The following is a 22359-nucleotide window of genomic DNA, read 5'->3' as shown; positions in this document are numbered from 1 at the left end:
CTGCTCAGAAGGAATGGATCCTAGGGAGCTTGGACGAGATTGGGTGGCGGGGCCGGTGGCGGGAGGCGGAGATGGTGCTGGGCAGACTTATACGGTCTGTGCCAGAGCCGATGGTGGGAGGCGGGGCTGGTGGTTGGGAGGTGGGGATAGTGCTGGGCAGACTTATATGGTCTGTGCCAGAACCGGTGGTGGGAGGCGGGACTGATGGTTTGGAGGCGGGGATAGTGCTGAGCAGACTTATACGGTCTGTGCCAGAACCGGTGGTGGGAGACGGGGCTGGTGGTTGGGAGGCGGGGATAGTGCTGGGCAGACTTATACGGTCTGTGCCAGAACTGGTGGTGGGAGGCGGGGCTGGTGGTTGGGAGGCGGGGATAGTGCTGGGCAGACTTATACGCTCTGTGCCAGAGCCGGTGGTGGGAGGCAGGGATAGTGCTGGGCAGACTTATACGGTCTGTGCCAGAACCGGTGGTGGGAGGCGGGGCTGGTGGTTGGGAGGCGGGGATAGTGCTGGGCAGACTTATACGGTCTGTGCCTGGAAAAGGACAGGTACAAATCAAGATAAGGTATACACAAAAAGTAGCACATGTGAGTTTATCTCGTTGGCCAGACTGGATGGACTGCGCAGGTCTTTTTTCTGCCATCATCTACTATGTTACTGTGTAATGCAAAGCTAGTGATGCGGCATTGGGATTACGGTAATGCCCTGTTGTGTGGTTTGCCTCAATCGTTACTATGGGCGTAGCAAGCGGCTCGAAATTCAACTTGTAAAACTTCGTTCGTTGCCAGTTGTTTGGTGGATTTGATCTAAGATTTTATTACGAGTATTTAAAACACTGCATAATGATTTACCTATGTGCATTGCTACCTGCGTAAAAGTGTATCATCCATCCAGAATGTTAAGATTCCAAGGAAAATGGTTTTAGCCCTTCCCTCACTTCATAGGTTCATCTGGAGGAGGGCTGTTCACACATGCTTTTTTATTGCAGTCTATGTGGAACGACCTCCCTCTAGAACTAAGGCAAATAACTTCAGTTTAAGACCTGTTTTATTCGCCAGGCTTTTCAATGATGGTGATAAATACTATTGGTAGGCTGAAGGATATTTACATGGCATGTATTACCTTAATTACCGTGATGGATTTTACATGATGTTCAAATGTAATTGTTTCATATATTATGTTTTTGTACTTTTCTAGATTATGGATGTTTTATTGTAACTTGCTTAGATTACGTAGATAAGGTGGGTTATAAATGTATCAATAAAGGACTGATGGGGCAAGTTGGGCCATTATAAGTCCTGTGCAGGGGGAAATGGAAGGGACATTTATTTATTTATTTTATTGCTTTTGTGTCCCACATTTTCCCACCTATTTGCGGGCTCAGTGTGGCTTACAATACATTGTAACGATGGAAGTACAATAAGTTATTACATGATTATGTGCTTACGATACATTGTAATGATGGAAGTACAATAAGTTATTACATGATTATGGTTACATTATGAGGAGTTGAGTTGAGACAATGTCCAGGTATCGATAAGGGGAAAGAATAACAGTGAGGAGAAAAAGGCTGGGTATGTTAGAATTATGGGGATAGGTGTAATAGGAGAATGTGTTAATGCGTTGCCAACAGTGTGTGGGGTCTTCATGTGCTTTGATCCTTTTGATAGATTTTTTCAAAGAGATGAGTCTTTAGTAGTTTGCGGAAGTTGGTTAGTTCATAGGTCGTTCTTAGGTTTCGCGGTAGTTTGTTCCAGAATTGCGTGCTCATATAGGAAAAAGTTGATGCGTGCATCACTTTGTATTTTATGCCTTTGCAAGTTGGGAAATGGAGGTTAAGGAAAGTTCTAGACGATCTTTTGGCATTTCTGGGTGGTAGGTCTATTAAGTCGGACATGTAGGCTGGGGCTTCACCGTTAATGATTTTGTGGACTAGTTGTGCATACTTTGAAAGTGATGCGTTCCTTGAGTGGGAGCCAGTGTAGCTTCTCTCGTAGTGGTTTCGCACTTTCATATTTTGGTTTCCTGAAGATGAGTCTGGCTGCTGTGTTCTGGGCTGTTTGAAGTTTCCTCAGTATTTGCTCTTTGCAGCCTGCATATAGTGAGTTGCAATAGTCAAGATGGCTGAGTACGAGTGATTGCACTAGGTTGCGGAAGACGGATCTTGGGAAGAAAGGTCTTATTCTCTTCAGTTTCCACATGGAGTAGAACATCTTTTTGGTTGTGTTGCTAGCGTGGGTTTCGAGTGTTAGATGGCGGTCGATAGTGACTCCAAGGATCTTTAGGGTTTCTGAGATTGGAAGGTTTAGGTTTGGTGTGTTTATTGCGGTGAATTCATTAGTGTTGTATTGGGAGGTGAGTATCAGGCATTGAGTTTTTTCTGCGTTCAATTTCAATCGAAATGCATTAGCCCAGGTGTTCATGATTTGTAGGCTTTGGTGGATTTCGTTAAGGATTTCTTTAGTGTCCTGTTTGAAAGGGATATATATTGTTACGTTGTCAGCATATATGTATGGGTTGAGGTTGTGGTTTGATAGAAGTTTTGCTAAGGGTCAAACATGGTCAAACAACATTCTGAAATGTGCGGTCTTGTCCATCCAATAAGAAAAGCAGACCTCCAAATCTAGAAATGAGGCGGGGCAGCTAATGCCCCTCCCCCCCAGTGAAGAAGGCGGCAGCTTCTCCCTGTCGGGCAAATATGTTTTCCACTGCAGCTTCTCTGTATGACGCCTGGCATTAGCCTGCAAATAATCAGCCCGGCTGCTTCAGCTCAAAGCATTGCTTCAATAATTGCTCATCACTCCCGGTCCCCAGGGGCCACCAGCAGGTCAGGTTTTCAGGATATCCCTAATGAATATGTATGAGAAAGATCAGCATGCTTACTACCTCCATTGCCTGCAAATTTCTCTCATGCATATTCATTATAATTCCTACCAAATAACTGCATTCAATTTAATTTCTATTTTTTACTTTAATCTTTTATTCAAATTCTTACATTAAAAATTTGTAATGTGAGAATTTGAATAAAGATTAAAGTAAAAAATAGAAATTAAATTGAATGCAGTTATTTGGTAGGAATTATAGCAGATCTGCAAGAAATTAACGAGAGCTCATTTTGATATAGTTATGCATATTCATTAGGGATATCCTGAAAACCTGAGCCAAGGACTGGGAGCGAAGACCATGGCCTATAAATGATTGCATTCAATATTTATAACCTTGCATGCTTTCTGCAAATAACTGCAAAAAATATTTTCTTGTCTTTTTTTTTTGCATTATTTATTTTCTATTTGCAGTTTCTCCTTTTTTTGTGTTGTAGGATCAGGGTATTCGGCATTCGAGGATGATGAAGATTTGCCTGCTCTGCCTAGATATACGGGTAAAGATGACTGCTTGTGTGCGCATGCTTGCCACCACCGCTGCTACTTCCCTGCGGTCCGCACTGCCACCAGTGTGCCACGGTCTCCTAATGGAAAAGGCTTGGAGAAAGATATTGGGGTTAATTTTTAGTGCTGGCAGTTGGCAGATGTGTTTAAACACTGGCCACAATGTTGAAATATGTGTGTTCGGTGCTGCTGTACCTATGGGGTAAATTTCTTAAGGATTTTTCACACGTCAAGGGCTTTGATAAAATTACACCTGGAGGGGCATAATCGAACGGGGGGCGCCCAAGTTTTCATGAGGGCGTCCTCGCAGGACGGCCCGTAAAGGGGCGGGGCAACCCGTATTATCGAAACAAGATGAGCGTCCATCTTTTGTTTCGATAATACGGTCGGGAACGCCCAAATCTTGAAGTTTAGGTCAACCTTAGAGATGGTCGTCCCCGGTTTTCGGCGATAATGGAAACCGAGGACGCCCATCTCAAAAACGACCAAATCCAAGCTATTTGGTCATGGGAGGAGCCAGTATTCGTAGTGCACTGGTACCCCTGACATGCCAGGACACCAACCGGGCACCCTAGGGGACACTGCAGTGGACTTCACAAATTGCTCCCAGCTGCATATCTCCCTTACCTTCGGTGCTGAGCCCTCCAAACCCCCCCAAAACCCACTCCCCACAACTGTACACCACTATCATAGCCCTAAGGGGTGAAGGGGGCACCTACATGTGGGTACAGTGGGTTTTGGGGGGGTTTGGAGGGCTCAACATTTACCACCACAAGTGTAACAGGTGGGGGGGGGATGGGCCTGGGTCCACCTGCTTGACGTGCACTGCACCCACTAAAAACTGCTCCAGGGACCTGCATACTGCTGTCATGGAGCTGGGTATGATATTTGAGGCTGGCATCGAGGCTGGAAAAAATATTTTTAAAGGTTTTTTTTTTGGGTGGGACGGGGTTGGTGACCACTGGGGGAGTAAGGGGAGGTCATCCCCGATTCCCTCCGGTGGTCATCTGGTCAGTTGAGGCACCTTTTTGAGGCTTGGTCGTGAAAAAAAAAATGGACCAAGTAAAGTCGGACAAATGCTCGTTAGGGACGCCCTTCTTTTTTCCATTATCAGCCGAGGACACCCATCTCTAAATCACGCCCCAGTCCCGCCTTCAGTACAGTGCCGACGCCTCCATGAATTTTGGTCATCCCTGCGACGGACTGCAGTTGAGGACGCCCCAAATCGGCTTTCGATTATGCCGATTTGGGCGACCTTCAGAGAAGGACGCCCATCTCCCGATTTGTGTCAGAAATTTCACCTGCTGGGGTTATGTGTTGTATCAACTAGGTCATCCTCTAAAAAATGGTACAAAATACCCAAAAAAGGAGGAAAAAAAACCTTCTTAAAATGCCAACACTGACAAATAACCACAAATATGCTCACTTAGCTGCAAAATAGGGGAAAAAGGACCTCAGAATAGAGAGCTGTACGGGAATGGGGTTAGCAGGAATCCTACAGCTCCAGTGGGACTTCCGCGGGCAGGGCCTGTCTTAGGGCGAGGCGACCGCATAGGGCCCCGCGCGGCGTGCCTCCCCCCAACCGCCCGAGTTCCAGTCCCCTCCCTCTGAATTTTAAAAGTTACCTCGTCGGGTTAAAGGCAGCGGCAGGCGGCAGCAATGAAAAGCGTGCGAGCTGCTTGGCGCTTCAGGAGCCTTCCCTTCCCTCTCTCAGCTCTGGTCCCGCCCTCATGGATTTTAGATTTTTGGTGTGGTTGTACAGGTGTTTGGAATGGAAGGAGGTGCAGGCCGCAGACACTTGTCTGTTCTCATGCTCTAGGGGTACAGTAGTTGTAACAGCACACGTCTGCGGTGGAGTCAGTTGGACACCATCCAAGTCCAGAATGGTAAGAGAGGATGAGTAAGGTCAAACTGGTCATACTGGGATTTAGTTTCACCAATTAAATCATATGTGTATGTTTGTGATTGGGGGGGGGGGGGGCTGATGGGAGATGGATAAGGGTGTATTTAGGAACAGGAAATCCAGGAACCCCCTCCCCCCCTTTGTCCTCATGGATTGTGCATTATGTAGGGGACCAGAATCCATATTTTGCCCACTGGTTTTGTTCTATACTGCTCCACCTGAATGACCCAGTCTTTGTACGTACGATTGCATTAACTATAAAATGAAAGTTTATTAAGAAAACTTTGAGAGCATCCTTTGACAGGATTGAAATCATAAATAAATGCTAGTGTCCTCGTGATTGCATTTGTTTTCACTATTAGCAGAAGAATTTAAACGCCTTCTTAATTGCACTGCTGTGTAGCATTCCCTCTCTCTCTTGCTTGAGTGCTAGCAGTTTGAGTTAGGTCTGTAATTGTTCTGTGCTCAGCATGGAACTGAGCTGAAGCCATCGCCCAGTTGGAGGTGAGTCAAGTCATTTAACTGAATTTGAGCTGGATCTGTTTTTTGAGTCTGAACTGAGTTGAGTTTGGTTGGTCATTGAACCAATTCTGCCACTGAGTCGACGCGTGAGCTGGGTCTCTCTCATGTGAGTCTGTCACTGAGTCAGAACGTGAGTTGGGTCTGTCTCTGAGCTGACTGTCACTGATTCGGTCTGAGCTGGGTCTGTCTCTGAGGTGAGTCTGTTACTGAATCAGTCTGAGTTGGGTCTATCTCTGAGAAGACCGTCACTGATTCGGTCTGAGCTGGATCCATCTCTGAGATGAGTGTCACTGAGTCGGCGTGTGAGCTGGGTCTGTCTGTGAGGTGAATCTGTCACTGAGTCAGAGTGTGAGTTGGGTCTGAGGTGAGTCTGTTACTGAATCAGTCTGAGTTGGATCTATCTCTGAGAAGACCGTCACTGATTCGGTCTGAGCTGGATCCATCTCTGAGGTGAGTGTCACTGAGTCAGCGTGTGAGCTGGGTCTGTCTCTGAGGTGAGTCTGTCACTGAGTCAGAGTGTGAGTTGGGTCTGTCTCTGAGGTGAGTCTGTTACTGAATCAGTCTGAGTTGGGTCTATCTCTGAGAAGACCGTCACTGATTCGGTCTGAGCTAGATCCATCTCTGAGATGAGTGTCACTGAGTCGGCATGTGAGCTGGGTCTGTCTGTGAGGTGAGTCTGTTACTGAATCAGTCTGAGTTGGGTCTATCTCTGAGAAGACCGTCACTGATTCGGTCTGAGCTGGATCCATCTCTGAGATGAGTGTCACTGAGTCGGCATGTGAGCTGGGTCTGTCTGTGAGGTGAGTCTGTCACTGAGTCAGAGTGGGAGTTGGGTCTGAGGTGAGTCTGTTACTGAATCAGTCTGAGTTGGATCTATCTCTGAGAAGATCGTCACTGATTCGGTCTGAGCTGGATCCATCTCTGAGGTGAGTGTCACTGAGTCAGCGTGTGAGCTGGGTCTGTCTCTGAGGTGAGTCTGTCACTGAGTCAGAGTGTGAGTTGGGTCTGTCTCTGAGGTGAGTCTGTTACTGAATCAGTCTGAGTTGGGTCTATCTCAGAGAAGACCATCACTGATTCGGTCTGAGCTGGATCCATCTCTGAGGTGAGTGTCACTGAGTCAGCGTGTGAGCTGGGTCTGTCTCTGAGGTGAGTCTGTCACTGAGTCAGAGTGTGAGTTGGGTCTGTCTCTGAGGTGAGTCTGTTACTGAATCAGTCTGAGTTGGGTCTATCTCTGAGAAGACCGTCACTGATTCGGTCTGAGCTGGATCCATCCCTGAGGTGAGTGTCACTGAGTCAGCGTGTGAGCTGGGTCTGTCTCTGAGGTGAGTCTGTCACTGAGTCAGAGTGTGAGTTGGGTCTGTCTCTGAGGTGAGTCTGTTACTGAATCAGTCTGAGTTGGGTCTATCTCTGAGAAGACCGTCACTGATTCGGTCTGAGCTGGATCCATCCCTGAGGTGAGTGTCACTGAGTCAGCGTGTGAGCTGGGTCTGTCTCTGAGGTGAGTCTGTCACTGAGTCCCATTCTGAGCTGGGTCTCTCTCTGTTAATCTACCGGTTGATCCTCTGGTGAATAATGCAGGCTTGCTGGTTCATGGTATTGAGTTGCCTTGTTCTTTCTTCTGTTTTAATTGGCAGAAACTCCCTGGTGTTCTCCCATTAAGGTTAAAAATGGCTATGCCAGTTGCAGAACCCCTCGCGGAGAATACGCCAAGACCGTGCAGGGCACCCGATGTGACATTCACTGCAGGAAAGGCTTCGAGCTCCACGGATCCCGACAAGTTGTGTGTCAATCAACCAAGCGCTGGTCCGACAAATTTGCATGCAAACGTGAGTGGCCATAGATCCTCTTCCGCCTTCACCCTTCACTCTCAGGATGCCCCACTTACATTCCTTTCCTGTATGTGTCAGTGTTCATGCTGCATTTGCTGGGATACTTTATAAAGCCTGTTTTAAACATGGATGTTTATAAAATACTGCAGGCCACCTCGTCACACATGTGGAAGGAACATACCTGCTTTTACGTGATCTATGCATAGGAATGCAAGGGGTGTAGTTTGGATGGAGACGCAGTTGCAATGGATGCCTGCATTATAAAAATGCAAGGGCACATGTGTAAAGTTCATTCGCACATTCACCCCTTTTTCAAAGCCGCTGGAAACGTGCACACAGGCGTTTTTGTCTCATTGGGGCTGCTTCTGGGAACCCAATGTTACCTTCATTGAACTTTTCATATAGGCGTCCTGTTAGAAAATTAGATTCTGTTTTGATCTGATGTGATAATTCCCATTGAAATTGCACTCCACAGTCAATTAGCCCCTAACAGGGCAGCCAAGAGGGGTGGGGGGCAAAATTTCCCAGGCCCAGGCCTCCAAGGGGGTCTCTCTCTCTCTTTCCTGCTCCTGATGGTACCCAGGTATTTGCGTCCTGACAGGAGCAAGAGAGAGAAATCTTTGGCGCCAGGTCCCCCTTGGAGGCTGGACTTCAGGTCAGGGCCTCTGGTTTGGCTGGTGGGGTCCAGGGATCCCTCCCAGGCATAGGAGCCAACTTTTCAAAATGATTGAGGGTGCTGAATTTTTTTTTTTTTTTTAACAGGTGGTGCTTTCCCCCCTCCCCCTGTCCCCCTCCCCCTGTCCCCCTCCCAGTTCCAGTCCCCGCTCTCCCTCCCTTCGAGTTCCAGGCCCCACTCCCTCCCTTCAAGTTCCAGGCCCCCCTCCCTCCCCTCTCTCTCTCTTCCCTCCCCCCTCCCTCTGAGTTCCAGGGTCCCCCCTCCCTCCCTCCCAGTTCCAGTCCCTCCCTCCCTTCGAGTACCAGGGCCCCACCCTCCTCCCTCCCTTCAAGTTCCAGGGCCCCCCCTCCCTCCCTCCCAGTTCCAGGGTCCCCCCTCCCTCCCTCCAAATTTTAAAAGTTATCTATCTTACCTTGTTGGGGTTAGGGCGGCAGCAGCAGTAAAAAGCATGCAGGCTTGGCTCGGTGCTTAGTTGTTTTCCCTTCTCTCTCTCTCAGCTCTGGTCCCGCCCTCATTTCCTGTTTCCACAAGGGCGGGACCAGAGCTGAGAGAGAGAAGGGAAAACTGAACTAAGCACCGAGCCGAGCCTGCATGCTTTTTACCGCTGCTGCCGCCCTAACCCCGACGAGGTAAAATAGATGACTTTTAAAATTTTGAGGGAGGGAGCCTGGAGCTCCAAGGGAGGAGGGAGGGAGTGAACGAACTTCTGGTGGGTGAAATATTGGCGGTGCTCGAGCACCCACAGTACCCACGGAGTCGGCGCCTATGCCCCCAGGCTCCGCAAGCAGAAGAGGTCTTCCTCCAGTGCTGCTCTTCTTCACTCTGCCACCTTGCCTGTCAAGCGGCAGCTTTTCCCCTCAGGCTGCGCATGCTTGGTTTTGAAACCAAGCACGCATGACGTGAGAGAAGAAGCAGCCATAGGGGCAGAATAAAGAAGACCAGTGCTGGAGGAAGACCTGCTGGTGGGGCCTTGGGATCCCTGCCAGCCAAGGTGGGCGGTGGGCAGCAGCAGCGGCGGCAATCCTGGGTGGGGGGCATGGGGTGGGTGGCAGGGGCGGCAATCCTGTGGGGAGGGGGGAGCGGCAGCCCTGCCCTTGGCCCGACTCAGTGTCTCGGCGGCCCTGGCCCTTCCTGCACATTTTAGTGCTGAGCTAAACAGAGCTGGCTAATATGAACACCTGGAAAAGAACAGCTTCCAAAGGTCTTTACGCCTGACTGAAAATCACCCTCCATCAACATGGCGCATTCCATAGCGTGGGTACTTGTATCCACATTAAAGAGAGATGCTCCTGAGGGCGGTTGTAGGTCAGGGAGATAGGCGGCGTGCGTACGTTGGATTTACAGCTGACTCGGGGGTCCTTCCTCCCCTGCTGTTCGTACGAACATCTGGTGCAAGGCATGCAGATTCTTTTAGGCCCCCGATACTCAAAAATAAACATGGGCGCTAGAAGCCATTAGTGCTGTACTAGCAGCCCGCATTCACCTGCGCAGAATGTTCAGAAGGGTCCAGCGCAAGAAACAAGGAGCACGCCAGGCACTACCTCTGAAAGCATGCAAATGTAGTCAAGTTCATGTAAATGAGGTCATTTTGTATTCCTTTCCCAATGCTCAGAAAAGATCACCCGAAATAATAACTGCCCTACTGCTGCGAAAAATAACACCAGGTCGGAGCAGGTGTTAGGGTGTTGGAAGAAAGGATTTCTCATGATTCTTTCTGCAAAATCTGTCAGTTTGGAAGCAGAAGGAAGCAATCAAAACTGGCAAATTTTGCAAAAAGAATCATGGGAGAAGCATGAGAATCACTCCACTCCAGAGGTCTCCAGGGACCACCACTGGCCCCTACGCCTTGCATTGAAGATCACTGCCCTAATTGCTGATCCCATGTACGGCAAGGAGCCCTGTTGGCCTATGCCATTTCTCTGCCTGTTTTTTCTGATATCCCCCAGATTGTATATAAGGCGTCGTAAGTTGTGCACACAAACTGCACACGCAACCTGATTGGTTAACAAGCCAGTGGGTGCTGATCATTGGCCACTAACAAGCAATTAACAGCACTAATTAGAATTTACGCGCACAACTTTGTAAGCACATTCTGTAAAGTGGTGTGCGTAAATTCTAACGCACAGATCTCAAAAGGGGGCGTGGCCATGGGAGGGGCATGGGCGGGTTGTGGTCATTCCTAAAAATTACGTGCACTGTTAGAGAATATGTCTGATCTACGCTTAAGTTAGATGTGGGCATTTGCACCAGGTTTTAGTTAGCATAAATGGTCATGCCTAAGTTTTAGTTGTGGGAATGGGCACGACATGTATCTATAAACCTCGCCTAGACTAGCGCTAAGCACGGGGTTTTTTTTACACTTTTTTGTGGCGCCCTCTGTGGGCAATTGTACACCTGGGCGCCTCCATTTAGCCACCCTGAGTTTGTGTGGTAGGTGCCTAGTCTGTAATGGCATATGGCTGCATGGATTCAGTTAAATATTAGCGCAACCTGGAATCAGCACATGGAACATTTAGGTGCCACAGTTCCACCCAATGAGGTTGGATGAGCAGGAGCTTGCTTGGCCCATTATATGGCCTGAAGTCAGTAGGCGGAGCTTGTTTGCCCTATCAAGTACATTGTTCTGGGTGTACCAAGATGGTGGCAGCTGCACTGAGGAGCATGAAAACCTCCTTGGGTGGACTGGCTTCAGCTTTGTGATATCACACCGTCTCCTGTTCATCAAACCTCCTTGGTTCCAGTGCCATAGAGCTGGCATAAGTTCAGGGGCCTAAGGAATCCATTTACTAAGTCACAGTAGCATGTTTAGCTCGCAGTGCAAAACATACCAGTTATTTGAGTCACTTTTAGTTGTGATTAGGTGTTCCAGTGACATGTTCTGAATGAGTCCGTGAGGAGGCTGAGCTGCCTGAGGGTACATAGGAGAAAAACATGGTGCCACATGCCTGCAAAACGTAAAGACAGGTTTAAGTTCAGAAGCAGAACATTTTGCCAGTGTAGCAATATTGACTGAATGCATTCAATATTTGTGCAAACACATTGGAGTGATGGGAGCAACAGGTATGGAGATGTACCCCCACTGCACAGAAAACGGATATGGTGAATTTAAGACAGGAAAGAGAGAAATCAGGAAGAAAGATGAGAATCGCTTCATTTTATCTGCTCCAAATAAAGACACAACAAAAATCATAGCACTGATCATGACCAAAGTCTGGAATGATTTTACAGACTGAGCTCTACTTTGTGTTGATATGTCGCCGATATTCAGAACCATCTGCCAATCACACACGTGCTAATCACACTAATGCAGTGGTCGTCACCTAGTACATGGGGATCCCATGTCCAGTCCAATTTTCAGGATATTCACAAGACCTTCATGCAACAGAGGCAGTGCATGCAAAGTCATTGAAGTAGCCTGAAAATCAAACTGGTGAGGAGGAGATCCCAGGGACTGCGTTGCGGACAACTGCCCCAGGGTACATTCCAGTTCTCAAGAGCGGTATCTGCCTCCCACCTTGAGAAGAAAAAGCCAAACTGGGGCCATCTCAGTGCGTTCTGCCCCCAGCAGCCTCCACTTTAAAATGCGTTTAATGTTATTCTCACTTCTTAGGATTTTAGTGCTGCAGTTACTTCCTGTCATGGTATGTGAGCAATGCATTGTGTGTAATGTAGTCCCATATATACTGCAGCCACCCCTGCTTAGTCTACAAGCTTTGCTCCTAGTGGTCTTCTGCAAGGACCTTCTCTTTCCCTCAGCCAAGCTTGAGCCCTTTGCCTACCTGCTGCTATTTCCTGATCGCTTTGACTATCTTTGCTCTGATGGATCAGCCTGTGTATGATCTTCCTTGTGACCTGGTCTCAGGTTCTGCTTCCACTGGTCATAGTAGTAGATGACGGCAGAACAAGACCCGCACGGTCCATCCAATCTGCCCAACAAGATAAACTCGTGTATACCTTACCTTGATTTGTACCTGTCTTTTTCAGGGCACAGACCGTATAAGTCTGCCCAGCACTATTCCCCGCCTCCCAACCACCAGCCCCGCCTCCCACCCCCGGCTCTGGCACAGACCGTACAAGTCTGCCCAGCACTATCCCCGCCTCCCAACCACCAGCCCCGTCTCCCACCACCGGCTCTGGCACAGACCATACAAGTCTGCCCAGCACTATCTCTGCCTCCCAACCACCAGCCCCGCCTCCCACCACCGGCTCTGGCACAGACCGTACAAGTCTGCCCAGCACTATCTCCGCCTCCCAACCACCAGCCCCGCCTCCCACCACCGGCTCTGGCACAGACCGTACAAGTCTGCCCAGCACTATCTTCGCCTCCCCACCACCAACCCCTCTTCCCCCCACCGGCTCCACCACCCAATTTTGGCTAAGCTTCTGAGGATCCATTCCTTCTGCACAGAATTCCTTTATGTATATCCCACGCATGTTTGAATTCCGTTACCACTTTCTTCTCCACCACCTCCCGCGGGAGGGCATTCCAAGCATCCACCACTCTCTCTGTGAAAAAATACTTCCTGACATCTTTCCTGAGTCTGCCCCCTTCAATCTCATTTCATGTCCTCTCGTTCTACCGCCTTCCCATCTCTGGAAAAGATTTGTTTGCGGATTAATACCTTTTGCCTTGCCCCCTGGCCTTGTGGGTGTTCTTCTTGCTCTCTCCTGACCCCGCAAGATAGTTGCGGCCATTTTGTTTCATGAGTATGTGCTCGTCTGCTCCCTTGAAGAGGGCTCATCTTTTTACCTCCTTCCACTATTACTGTTGCACTACCCAGCACCTTATTCCTGAAACTACTTCCAGCTGCCCGCCAACTCTCCTACCTCTGCCACAAAGCTTTTTCTCATCAAAATTCCACCCCTACCTTCAGCTGCTCCAGTAATATCATTGGCAAAAAAAACTCCAATCTTTACAAAAAACCATGAGGGTTTAACAGGTAGAAACGTCCAAAAAATCTCTTTCCACAATGCACTAGGAAAAATCACTTATCTGCAATACTCATCCAAATGCTTATATTTCAAAATTAACCCATACGTACATAAGTATTGCCATACTGGGAAAGACCAAAGGTCCATCAAGCCCAGCATCCCGTTTCCAACAGTGGCCAATCCAGGTCACAAATACCTGGCAAGATCCCCAAAATGTACAAAACATTTTATACCGCTTATCCCAGAAATAGTGGATTTTCCCCAAGTCCAATTTAATAATGGTCTATGGACTTTTCCTTTAGGAAGCCGTCCAAACCTTTTTTAAACTCTGCTAAGCTAACCGCCTTTACCACATTTTCTGGCAACGAATTCCTTTTCAATCCACATAATCTCTTCAGTTGCTCTCTGTCCCATCTTGGAACAGGGTCCATTCACTCGTGCAATGGAAGTCTTATAAGTACATAAGTATTGCCATACTGGGAAAGACCAAAGGTCCATCAAGCCCAGCATCCGGTTTCCATCAGTGGCCAATCTAGGTCACAAATACCTGGCAAGATCCCCAAAAAGTACAAAACATTTTATACTGCTAATCCCAGAAATAGTGGATTTTCTCCAAGTCCATTTAATAACGATCTATGGACTTTTCCTTTAGGAAGCCGTCCAAACCTTTTTTAAGCTCCACTAAGCTAACCGCCTTTACCACATTCTCTGGCAATGAATTCCAGAGTTTTAATTACACGTTGAGTGAAGAAATGTTTTCTCTGATTCGTTTTAAATTTACTACATTGTAACTTCATCGTATGCCCCCTAGTCCTAGTATTTTTAGAAAGCGTAAACAGACGCTTCACATCTACACGTTCAACTCCACTCATTATTTTATAGACCTCTATCATATCTCCCCTCAGCTGCCTTTTCTCCAAGCTGAGGAGCCCTAGCTGCTTTAGCCTTTCATCATAGGGAAGTCGTCCCATCCCCTTTATCATTTCCGTTGCCCTTCTCTGCACCTTTTCTAATTCCACTATATCTTTTATGAGATGCGGCAAGACAATGCCCCCAAGAAGACAATTCTTACGTTCATCCAGTTAAATGTACTCCAGTTTTCTCCCATACCAGTATGGATCCCAGTATAGCACCCTTACATCAAAAAGGCATGAGTGTTGAGTAATTTTCCCATTTCCTCTGCATACGCTTCATCCCCTTCCAGGAAGAATAATAGGCAAAGACTAACTTGCATTTTTTTTTTCTAGAAATTCGGTGCCCACGTCTTTCCATGCCGCCCCATGGAGGATTTAAATGCATAGATGGGGCCTATTTTGGTTCCAGGTGCGAATATTACTGCTCGCCTGGCTACCAGCTGAAAGGAGAGCGAATGGTCACTTGTATGGACAACAAAGCGTGGAATGGCAAGCCTGCTAGCTGCGAGGGTGAGTATGGCGAGGCCTGTTGTCTTCCAGATTGAGGGCGCAGCTCAGAAATGGTGGATACAAGAAAAAGAAAACCAAAGCCAAAACAGGAACCCTATCCCATTTGGCTGGTGGATGTGGGTGGAATAGCTGGGTAAAGTATGTTAAGAAACCTGCTACGGGAATTGTGTCAAGAGAGTGAGGGAGCTTTCTTGCAGAAATGGCACTTGTCACCAAGCAGTGCCATGGTAATAACGAATGTCCTGACTTTTTTTTTTTTTTGCAAGTGGTTATTCATTTTTTGAAGAGCTCTCTGGTTTATATAACTGTGGCTACTCCTTGTGCCAGAGCCGATGGTGGGAGGCGGGGCTGGTGGTTGGGAGGCGAGGATAGAGCTGGGCAGACTTATATGGTGCCAGAGCCAGTGGTTGGGAGGCGGGGATAGTGCTGGGCAGTGCCCTGAAGAACACAGGTACAAATCAAAGTAGGGTATACACAAAAAGTAGCACATATGAGTTATCTTGTTGGGCAGACTGGATGGACCGTGCAGGTCTTTTTCTGCCGTCATCTACTATGTTCTGTCATCCTTTCAAAGAAGTTTTCTGTTTAATAGATTCCTTTGAGGTTTGCTCATTTGAATCCGGTGTGTAAATAATTACTGGACCCCTGAAGCAGACAAATAGCTGAAACACGGCCATGTTGGATCTACGTTATGAATTTTTACTGTTTCTTACTTTTTGCCCTCTGTTATTTAATAAAGTTTTTTGAACATTATTATTTAATTTAAAAGACATTTATATCCTAGTTTATCCAAATGAATTCAAGGTGGGTAAGAAAATCAAAAGCAAAAACAAATTGAAAAATACAACCCCTAGCTAACGTGATAAAGCTAACACCAATACTTTTCATCCCAGTAAAACACAACACATATATAACACAAGCAGATCAACAGATATAACTCATCCTGAGGAGAAAACCAGGACATAAAATTATTTTTCAAAAAATAACGAGGTTTTTTTTCAATCAGTATTTCGTGGGGAAGTGAGTTCCACACAGGCAAACAGGACCTCAAATCGTATTTTTCTCATTGGAGGGCAGTCTACACTTCTTGACCAAAGGGAATTCTAACCACAAGTCATTACCCAAGCAAGAGAGGTACAGTGGAACAAAAATATGAATTTACTTGTTTAAAGAACTTGACCCAAGGCCCCAAATTGGCTCTGTGCCCCCTGCTTCCCATGCCACTGTGTTTTGAATTTGAGATGAAATTCCAGTGAGAAAATCTTGGTTTGATGTCTGGCCTCATGGAAGATCAGACTGTGATGAAATAATTTTGGTCCCAGCACACTGTGGGCAGGGCCAGCTGTAGCAGTTTTTGGGGTACTGTGTGGACCGGTTTGATGCCCCCTCCCTTCCGTGGCTGACAATATGCCTTGCCCTGCTGTCTACCACTCCCCCCACTCATACTCAGTTTTCATGCACAGGGAGGCCCTTCCATGCATGCTTAGTTGTTGTGCATGTGCAGAAACCGAGCGTGTTTGTGTGTGTGTGGTGGTGGGGAACCGGCATTGTGCTGGCCCATGGAAGGCGTCACCAACTGCCAGACCACAGGTGAAGAACCACATCCGCTGGCAGCTGTGGAACCCTGTATGGTCACCCCTGCTTAAGGCCAGCCCTCACTGTGTGACCTGGAGAATCTGGTGTAGGGCAGTAGTGTCACTGTTTAACCACTACAAGAATAGCCATATTGGAGCAGACCGATGGGTCATCTGTCCCAGTATCCTGCTTCCAGCAGTGACCAATCTAGGTCACAAGTACTTGGCAGAAGCCCAAATAGTAGCAACATTCCATGCTTCCAATCCCAGGGACAGCAGTGGCTTCCCCCATTTCTGTCTTAATTGAAGACTATGGACTTTTCTTCCATGAACTTGTCCAAACCTTTTTTTTTTTTTAAACTCAGATACCTTAACTGTTGTTATTACCAAATCTGGTAACGAGTTCCAGAGCTTAACTATTTGGTAAGTGAAAAAAATATTTCCTTCCATTTGTTTAAAAAGCATTACCATTTAACTTCATTGAGTATCCCCTAATCTTAGTAGTTTTCGAAAGAATAAACAATTGATTCACATTTACCCGCTCTACACCACTCAGGATTTTGTAGACCTTTATGATATCCCCACTCAGCCATCTCTTTTCCAAGCTGAAGAGCCCTAACCTCTTCAGCCTTTCCTCGTATGAGAGGAGTTCTATCCCCTTTTATCATTTTGGTTGCTCTTCTTTGAACATTTTCCAATTCTGCTGTATCTTTTTTGAGATACAGCGACCAGAACTAAATACAGTACTCAAGATAAGATCACACAATGGAGAGATACAGAGGCATTATAGTATTCTTTCTTATTTACCATCCCTTTCCTAATAACTCTTAGCATCCTGTTTGCTATTCACCCGGGATCAGGAAAACTAGTACTATCGTACGCGAATGACGTCATGCTCCTACCTCTGGCATCCTCACACCAACATCCTAGTCGATCGGCAACAATGGGGATGAACTCTATTCAGACCCTGGCCCTGGCAAACAAACTGAAATTGAATACCCCAAAGACTAAGGTTCTCTGGGTCCGGAATCAAGGAACCGAGGTCCCATCTTCAGTAATACTACCCAACAACATCACCTTCCCAGTTGAATCAGAAGCAAGAGTGCTTGGAGATATCTTCGATTCATCCCTATCATTCACATCCCACATCAACCAACTATGGAAGAAAACAATGTTTAAAATGAGACAACTTCTTTGATCAAAAAGCTTTTGCGATACTAGTACAAAGTCTTGTCCTACCACACCTGGACTACTGCAATGCCCTTTTTCTTGGCATTAGGAGCAAATATTAAAAAAAACCAAAACGACAGATCATACAGAACACAGCAGCAAGACTAATCTTCAAACAGAACAGATACACCAGTGTCTCACCTTATCTTACAAAACTACACTGGCTACCAATAACGGAAAGAACTAAGTTTAAGGTTGCCTGCTTAGTCTTTCCGATTCTTCAAGGTGCTACCTCCGCACTCCTGATCAACATCTCATCTATTCGCATTGTTCACTCCAACAGACTAAAGGGAAATGGGACTTGATATACCGCCTTTCTGAGGTTTTTGCAACTACATTCAAAGTGGTTTACATATATTCAGATACTTATTTTGTACCAGGGGCAGGACGTCAGACTCACAGAAACAGAAGCCTGTGCAGCCGCGTGGCTGATTTGCAAGGGCAGGCTTCTACATGGAATGTTGCTAGTGGAATAGCAACATTCCATGTAGAATCTCAAATAGTAGCAACAGAATCTCAATAGTAGCAACATTCCATCTAGAATCTCAAATAGGGAAAGGGAAATGGGACTTGATGTACCGCCTTTCTGAAGTTTTTGCAACTACATTCAAAGCGATTTACATATATTCAGGTACTTATTTTGTACCAGGGGCAATGGAGGGTTAAGTGACTTGCCCAGAGTCACAAGGAGCTGCAGTGGGAATCGAACTCAGTTCCCCAGGATTAAAGTTCACTGCACTAACCTCAAGGGAATCCGAACTCAGGAGATCTTTAACTCGCTCTTCTCAACAGCAGGGATCGCATTACGGAACTCACTCCCTCTGCCTATCAGAACAGAGAATAACTACCTCAGCTTCCAAAAGAAGCTAAAAACCACCTTCTTCCCAAAGAGTATATAATACTCACCGAGCACTGAACCCCAAATGGACTTTAGAAATATCAAATTTAACACACTCTGTAATCACACCTTATAACGCTCTATACCATCATGTCTATCCAATAACAATGTATTCACCCATTAGTCTACTTATAAAACTGTAAATGTTGTAAACCGCACTGAACCCAAACGGGGGATATTAGCGGTATATGAGACCTAAATTGAATTGAATTTAAACATATACCAATCACTAACTTAATGTACCCTTAATATCATTTTATATAAGTTTTTTTCCATATAGAGTGGAGGAGTGGCCTAGTGGTTAGGGTGGTGGACTTTGGTCCTGAAGAACTGAGTTCAATTCCCACTTCAGGCACAGGCAGCTCCTTGTGACTCTGGGCAAGTCACTTAATCCTCCATTGAGCCATAAGCCGTATTGAGCCTGCCATGAGTGGGAAAGTGCGGGGTACATACTGGGAAAGACCAAAGGTCCATCAAGCCCAGCATCCTGTTTCCAACAGTGGCCAATCCAGGTCACAAGTACCTGGCAAGATCCAAAAAAAGTACAAAACATTTTATACTGCTTATCCCAGAAATAGTGGATTTTCCCCAAGTCCGTTTAATAATGGATCATTTCTGAAGACTGCAGTTTCTGAGTAAGATAATGCTGGAATCTGCTGGGGGCCGTTTTCCATTTCCTGCCAGGCTGAGGTTTGGCCCTGGACCATTTTTAGAGCTGATGAGAGAGAGCAAGAAACAGATTTATGTGTCCTTGGCTTCCAGATGCAAAAATTCCACTTACTGAAATGATACAGGACGTAAATCAGCTTAAGCTGCTATAACTGGGGTGGGGGGGGGGGGGGGGGGAGGAGGAAGCTTGCTAACTGGTGAGCTGGGAAGAAATCTGCCTATATTTATTTTTATTTTATTTATTTGTTACATTTGTACCCCACATTTTCCCACCTATTTGTAGCCTCAATGTGGCTTACATAGTACCGTAAAGGCATTTGCCTAGTCTGGTAGAGAAACAAATGCGAGGTGGTATTGTGGTTGAATAAAGGTTCATGTGTATCAGGTACAATGGGGTTCAGGAGAGGAAAGGTTATATAGTGTCCATTACGAGCTTTGGTTTTGCTGTGTTGCAGAGTGTAGGTATCTATGTTGGGTCGGTGGGGTATGCCTTGTTGAATAGGTAGGTTTTCAGTGATTTCCTGAAGTTTAGGTGGTCATAGGTTGGTTTTCACAGCTTTTGGCAGTGAGTTCCATAGTTGTGTGCTTATATAGGAGAAGCTGGGTGCGTAGGTTGCTTTGTTTTTGAGTCCTTTGCAGTTTGGGTAGTGGAGGACCCCAGCCCCCGCCAGCCGAGGTCCTCTTCTTCCAGCGCAGGGCTTTGTTCTGTTTCTGTGAGTCTGACAACGTGCAGGACGTCAGACTCACAGAAACAGAATGAAGCCTTGCAGATCAGCCAGCAACGTGGCCGCTGGCTGATCTGCAAGGCTTCGTTCTGTTTCTGTGAGTCACAGAAACAGAATGAAGCCTTGCGCCGGAAGAAGAGGGCCTCGGCTGGCGGGGGTTGGGGTCCCCCGCCAGCAAAGGTAGGCGACGGCGGGGGAGGGTTGGCAGCGGGAGGGGGGGTTGAGAGGGTCATCGGCAGGGGGGTCCAGGGCCAAATCTACGGGGGCTCAGGCCCCCGTGGCCCCACCACTGGCTTTCACAAACAGAAGCATCGGTATTTAAGAGGTCCTATGGAAGTCACATAGCACTGTTTCATCCTGTTTACTCCAGAGGATCCAGTGTGATCACAGGGGCTTTTTGCTGGATGTAAAGCGTAGAACCACTAGGATTAGGGCAAGGATCTCAGCACTACAACACAGAGGGCCTGGCGCATTTTTGACTTTTTGAAAATGATTTGTATTCTTTTAATTTCATGTAACTTGAAAAAAAAAATCTATGGTAAAACACCTAGAACTTTTGGTTAATATGGTAAATAAATATATTCTGGCCGATATTCAGTGTGAGTTAACCAGTCGGGAACAGTCACTGACCGTTAGCTTGTGTTTCGGCGAATAACCCGTCATTGTCAGCGGCATTTAACCAGTTATTGTTACTGTAAATAACCAGTTAGCACCAAAAATAAGTGTTCCACGGGGCGTGACCGGTTAGGTCCCGATATTTGGAACTTAACCAACCAGGCTTAGTGGCCAAATAAGGCCACATAAAAAGCAGGCCTATCTTTGCCCGCTAAGCCATGGCTGATTAAGTCATAAGTACATAAGTATTGCCATACTGGGACAGACTGAAGGTCCATCAAACCCAGCGTCCTGTTTCCAACAGTGGCTAATCCAGGTCACAAGTACCTGGCAAGAACGCAAAACAGTATGATACATTTTATGCTGCTTATCCCAAAAATAAGCAGTGCATTTTTCCAAGTCCATTTTAATAATGGTTTATGGACTTTTAGGAAGCTATCCAAACCTTTTCTAAACCCCGCTAAGCTAACCGTTTTACTACATTCTCTGGCAACGAATTCCAGAGTTTAATTACACGTTGAATAAAGAAATATTTTCTCCGATTCGTTTCAAATTTACTACTTTGTAGCTTCATAGCATGCCCTCTAGTCCTAGTATTTTTGGAAAGAGGAAACAAGCGATTCTAAATATTGACTCAACCGGTCATGCGCTTGCCAACATTGAAAAACCCTGGATATTCAGTGCTGGTTGCCAGAAATGGCCCGGCATTGAATATCCAGGTTGAACGCCAGTAGCAGGTGGTCAAATCGTTGCCCTTCCGGCTAAATATTGGGTGGATTATTTTTATCATTATTATATAACTAGTAAAAGAGGCCCATTTCGAACAGAAAGGAAACGGTCGCTAGCAAGGTTCCAGGGCCCCCTCCCCCCTCCTGTTCCCCCCTCCCCCCACCCCCACCCCTCTTCTCCCTCCCTCCTCCTCCCCTCCTCCCCCTCTCCCTTCCTTCTCCCCTCCACCTCCCAACCCCCCTCCTCCTTTGACCCCCTCCTCCCTTCCTGCTCCCCCTCCCCTCCCCCCTCTCGACTCAGGACCCCCTCCTCCCCTCTCATCTCAGGACCCCCTCCCCCCTCTCTCTCTCGTCTCAGGATCCCCACCCCCTCCCCCCTCTCTCTCATCTCAGGACCCCCCCTCTAACCGTGCCCCCCTCCTCCGATTTCCGCCGCCCAACGCCTCCCTCCCTCTGTGTCTGTGGCCTGCGAGTGCAAGGAGGCCGTGTGCTGTTTAAAACGTTTTACCTCCTGCTCGGCCGCCAACACTGAAGTGCAGCAAGTACAGACGCCGCTTCAGACAGGCTGTGGTTTCAGCTGTTCCTCTGCTCCCGCCCTCATTTCCTGTTTGCGGAAACTGAGAGCGATTGTGATTGCCTGTGGTTGGTCCCTTCTCCTTCTGACGTCGCGTTTCTTTCCATGGCAATTATACAGAGTTCTCTTGAGGACGGGGCAGTGATCGGGAGTGCGATTACGAACCCTACGAGCACTACACGGCTTCATTGCCACACAGTCAGCTTCAGAACGTTGGAGGTGCGAATTATTATATTAGAAGTGTGCATTAATGCATCCCAGGGCAGTGCTAGCATTTTACCAGAGCTGTATGGCAGGTTCTGATGCATTGGAGGTCATCTTCTGCAGTTCAGGGCTTATCTCGGGGGTGGGCAACCTGTGGTCCACCATTGAATTTTACGCAGCCCCCGAGACCATGGGAAGTATACACAGAAAATGTCATTAACCAGAGTTCTGGCAATTTTAAATAGTTTTTTTTTCACAAATATTTTCAGAATAGCCACTGTAGCAGTTTCTTTCCATCATTTTTACTTAACATTTTTACTTATTTACTTATCACAGAAGATCTGTGTTGCTTTGTGCATTTTCACTTCTGATATAAGATAACGTTTCAGCCCGCTAGGGGTAGTACCTGACATTTGTGCTGCTCTCTGTATATAACGGTTGCCCTCCCCTGGGTTACTCCCCCCCCTCATTC

The 22359-nt window shown here is 47.0% G+C and overlaps 1 protein-coding gene across 3 annotated transcripts in view; it reads left to right on the top strand.

Annotated features, from left to right (window-relative positions):
• The window catches only part of SRPX (sushi repeat containing protein X-linked), a 101797-nt gene that overhangs the window by 60405 nt on the left and 19033 nt on the right, over positions 1-22359 (top strand). The window contains exons 2-4 of one of the 3 annotated variants that reach the window (XM_030202326.1): positions 3318-3377; positions 7444-7635; positions 14494-14670. In XM_030202326.1, the coding sequence (XP_030058186.1) occupies positions 3318-3377; positions 7444-7635; positions 14494-14670 (429 nt within the window). Of the gene's footprint in view, positions 1-3294; positions 3378-7443; positions 7636-14493; positions 14671-22359 lie in introns of all 3 variants that reach the window. The other 2 variants (XM_030202328.1, XM_030202329.1) reach the window with 2 other exon arrangements.

Source organism: Microcaecilia unicolor, chromosome 4, assembly GCF_901765095.1.
Source record: "Microcaecilia unicolor chromosome 4, aMicUni1.1, whole genome shotgun sequence".
NCBI classification, from domain to species: Eukaryota; Metazoa; Chordata; class Amphibia; order Gymnophiona; family Siphonopidae; genus Microcaecilia; species Microcaecilia unicolor.
The sequence above is the reverse complement of the archived record's forward strand: the minus strand, read 5'-3'. Positions and strand labels throughout refer to the sequence as shown.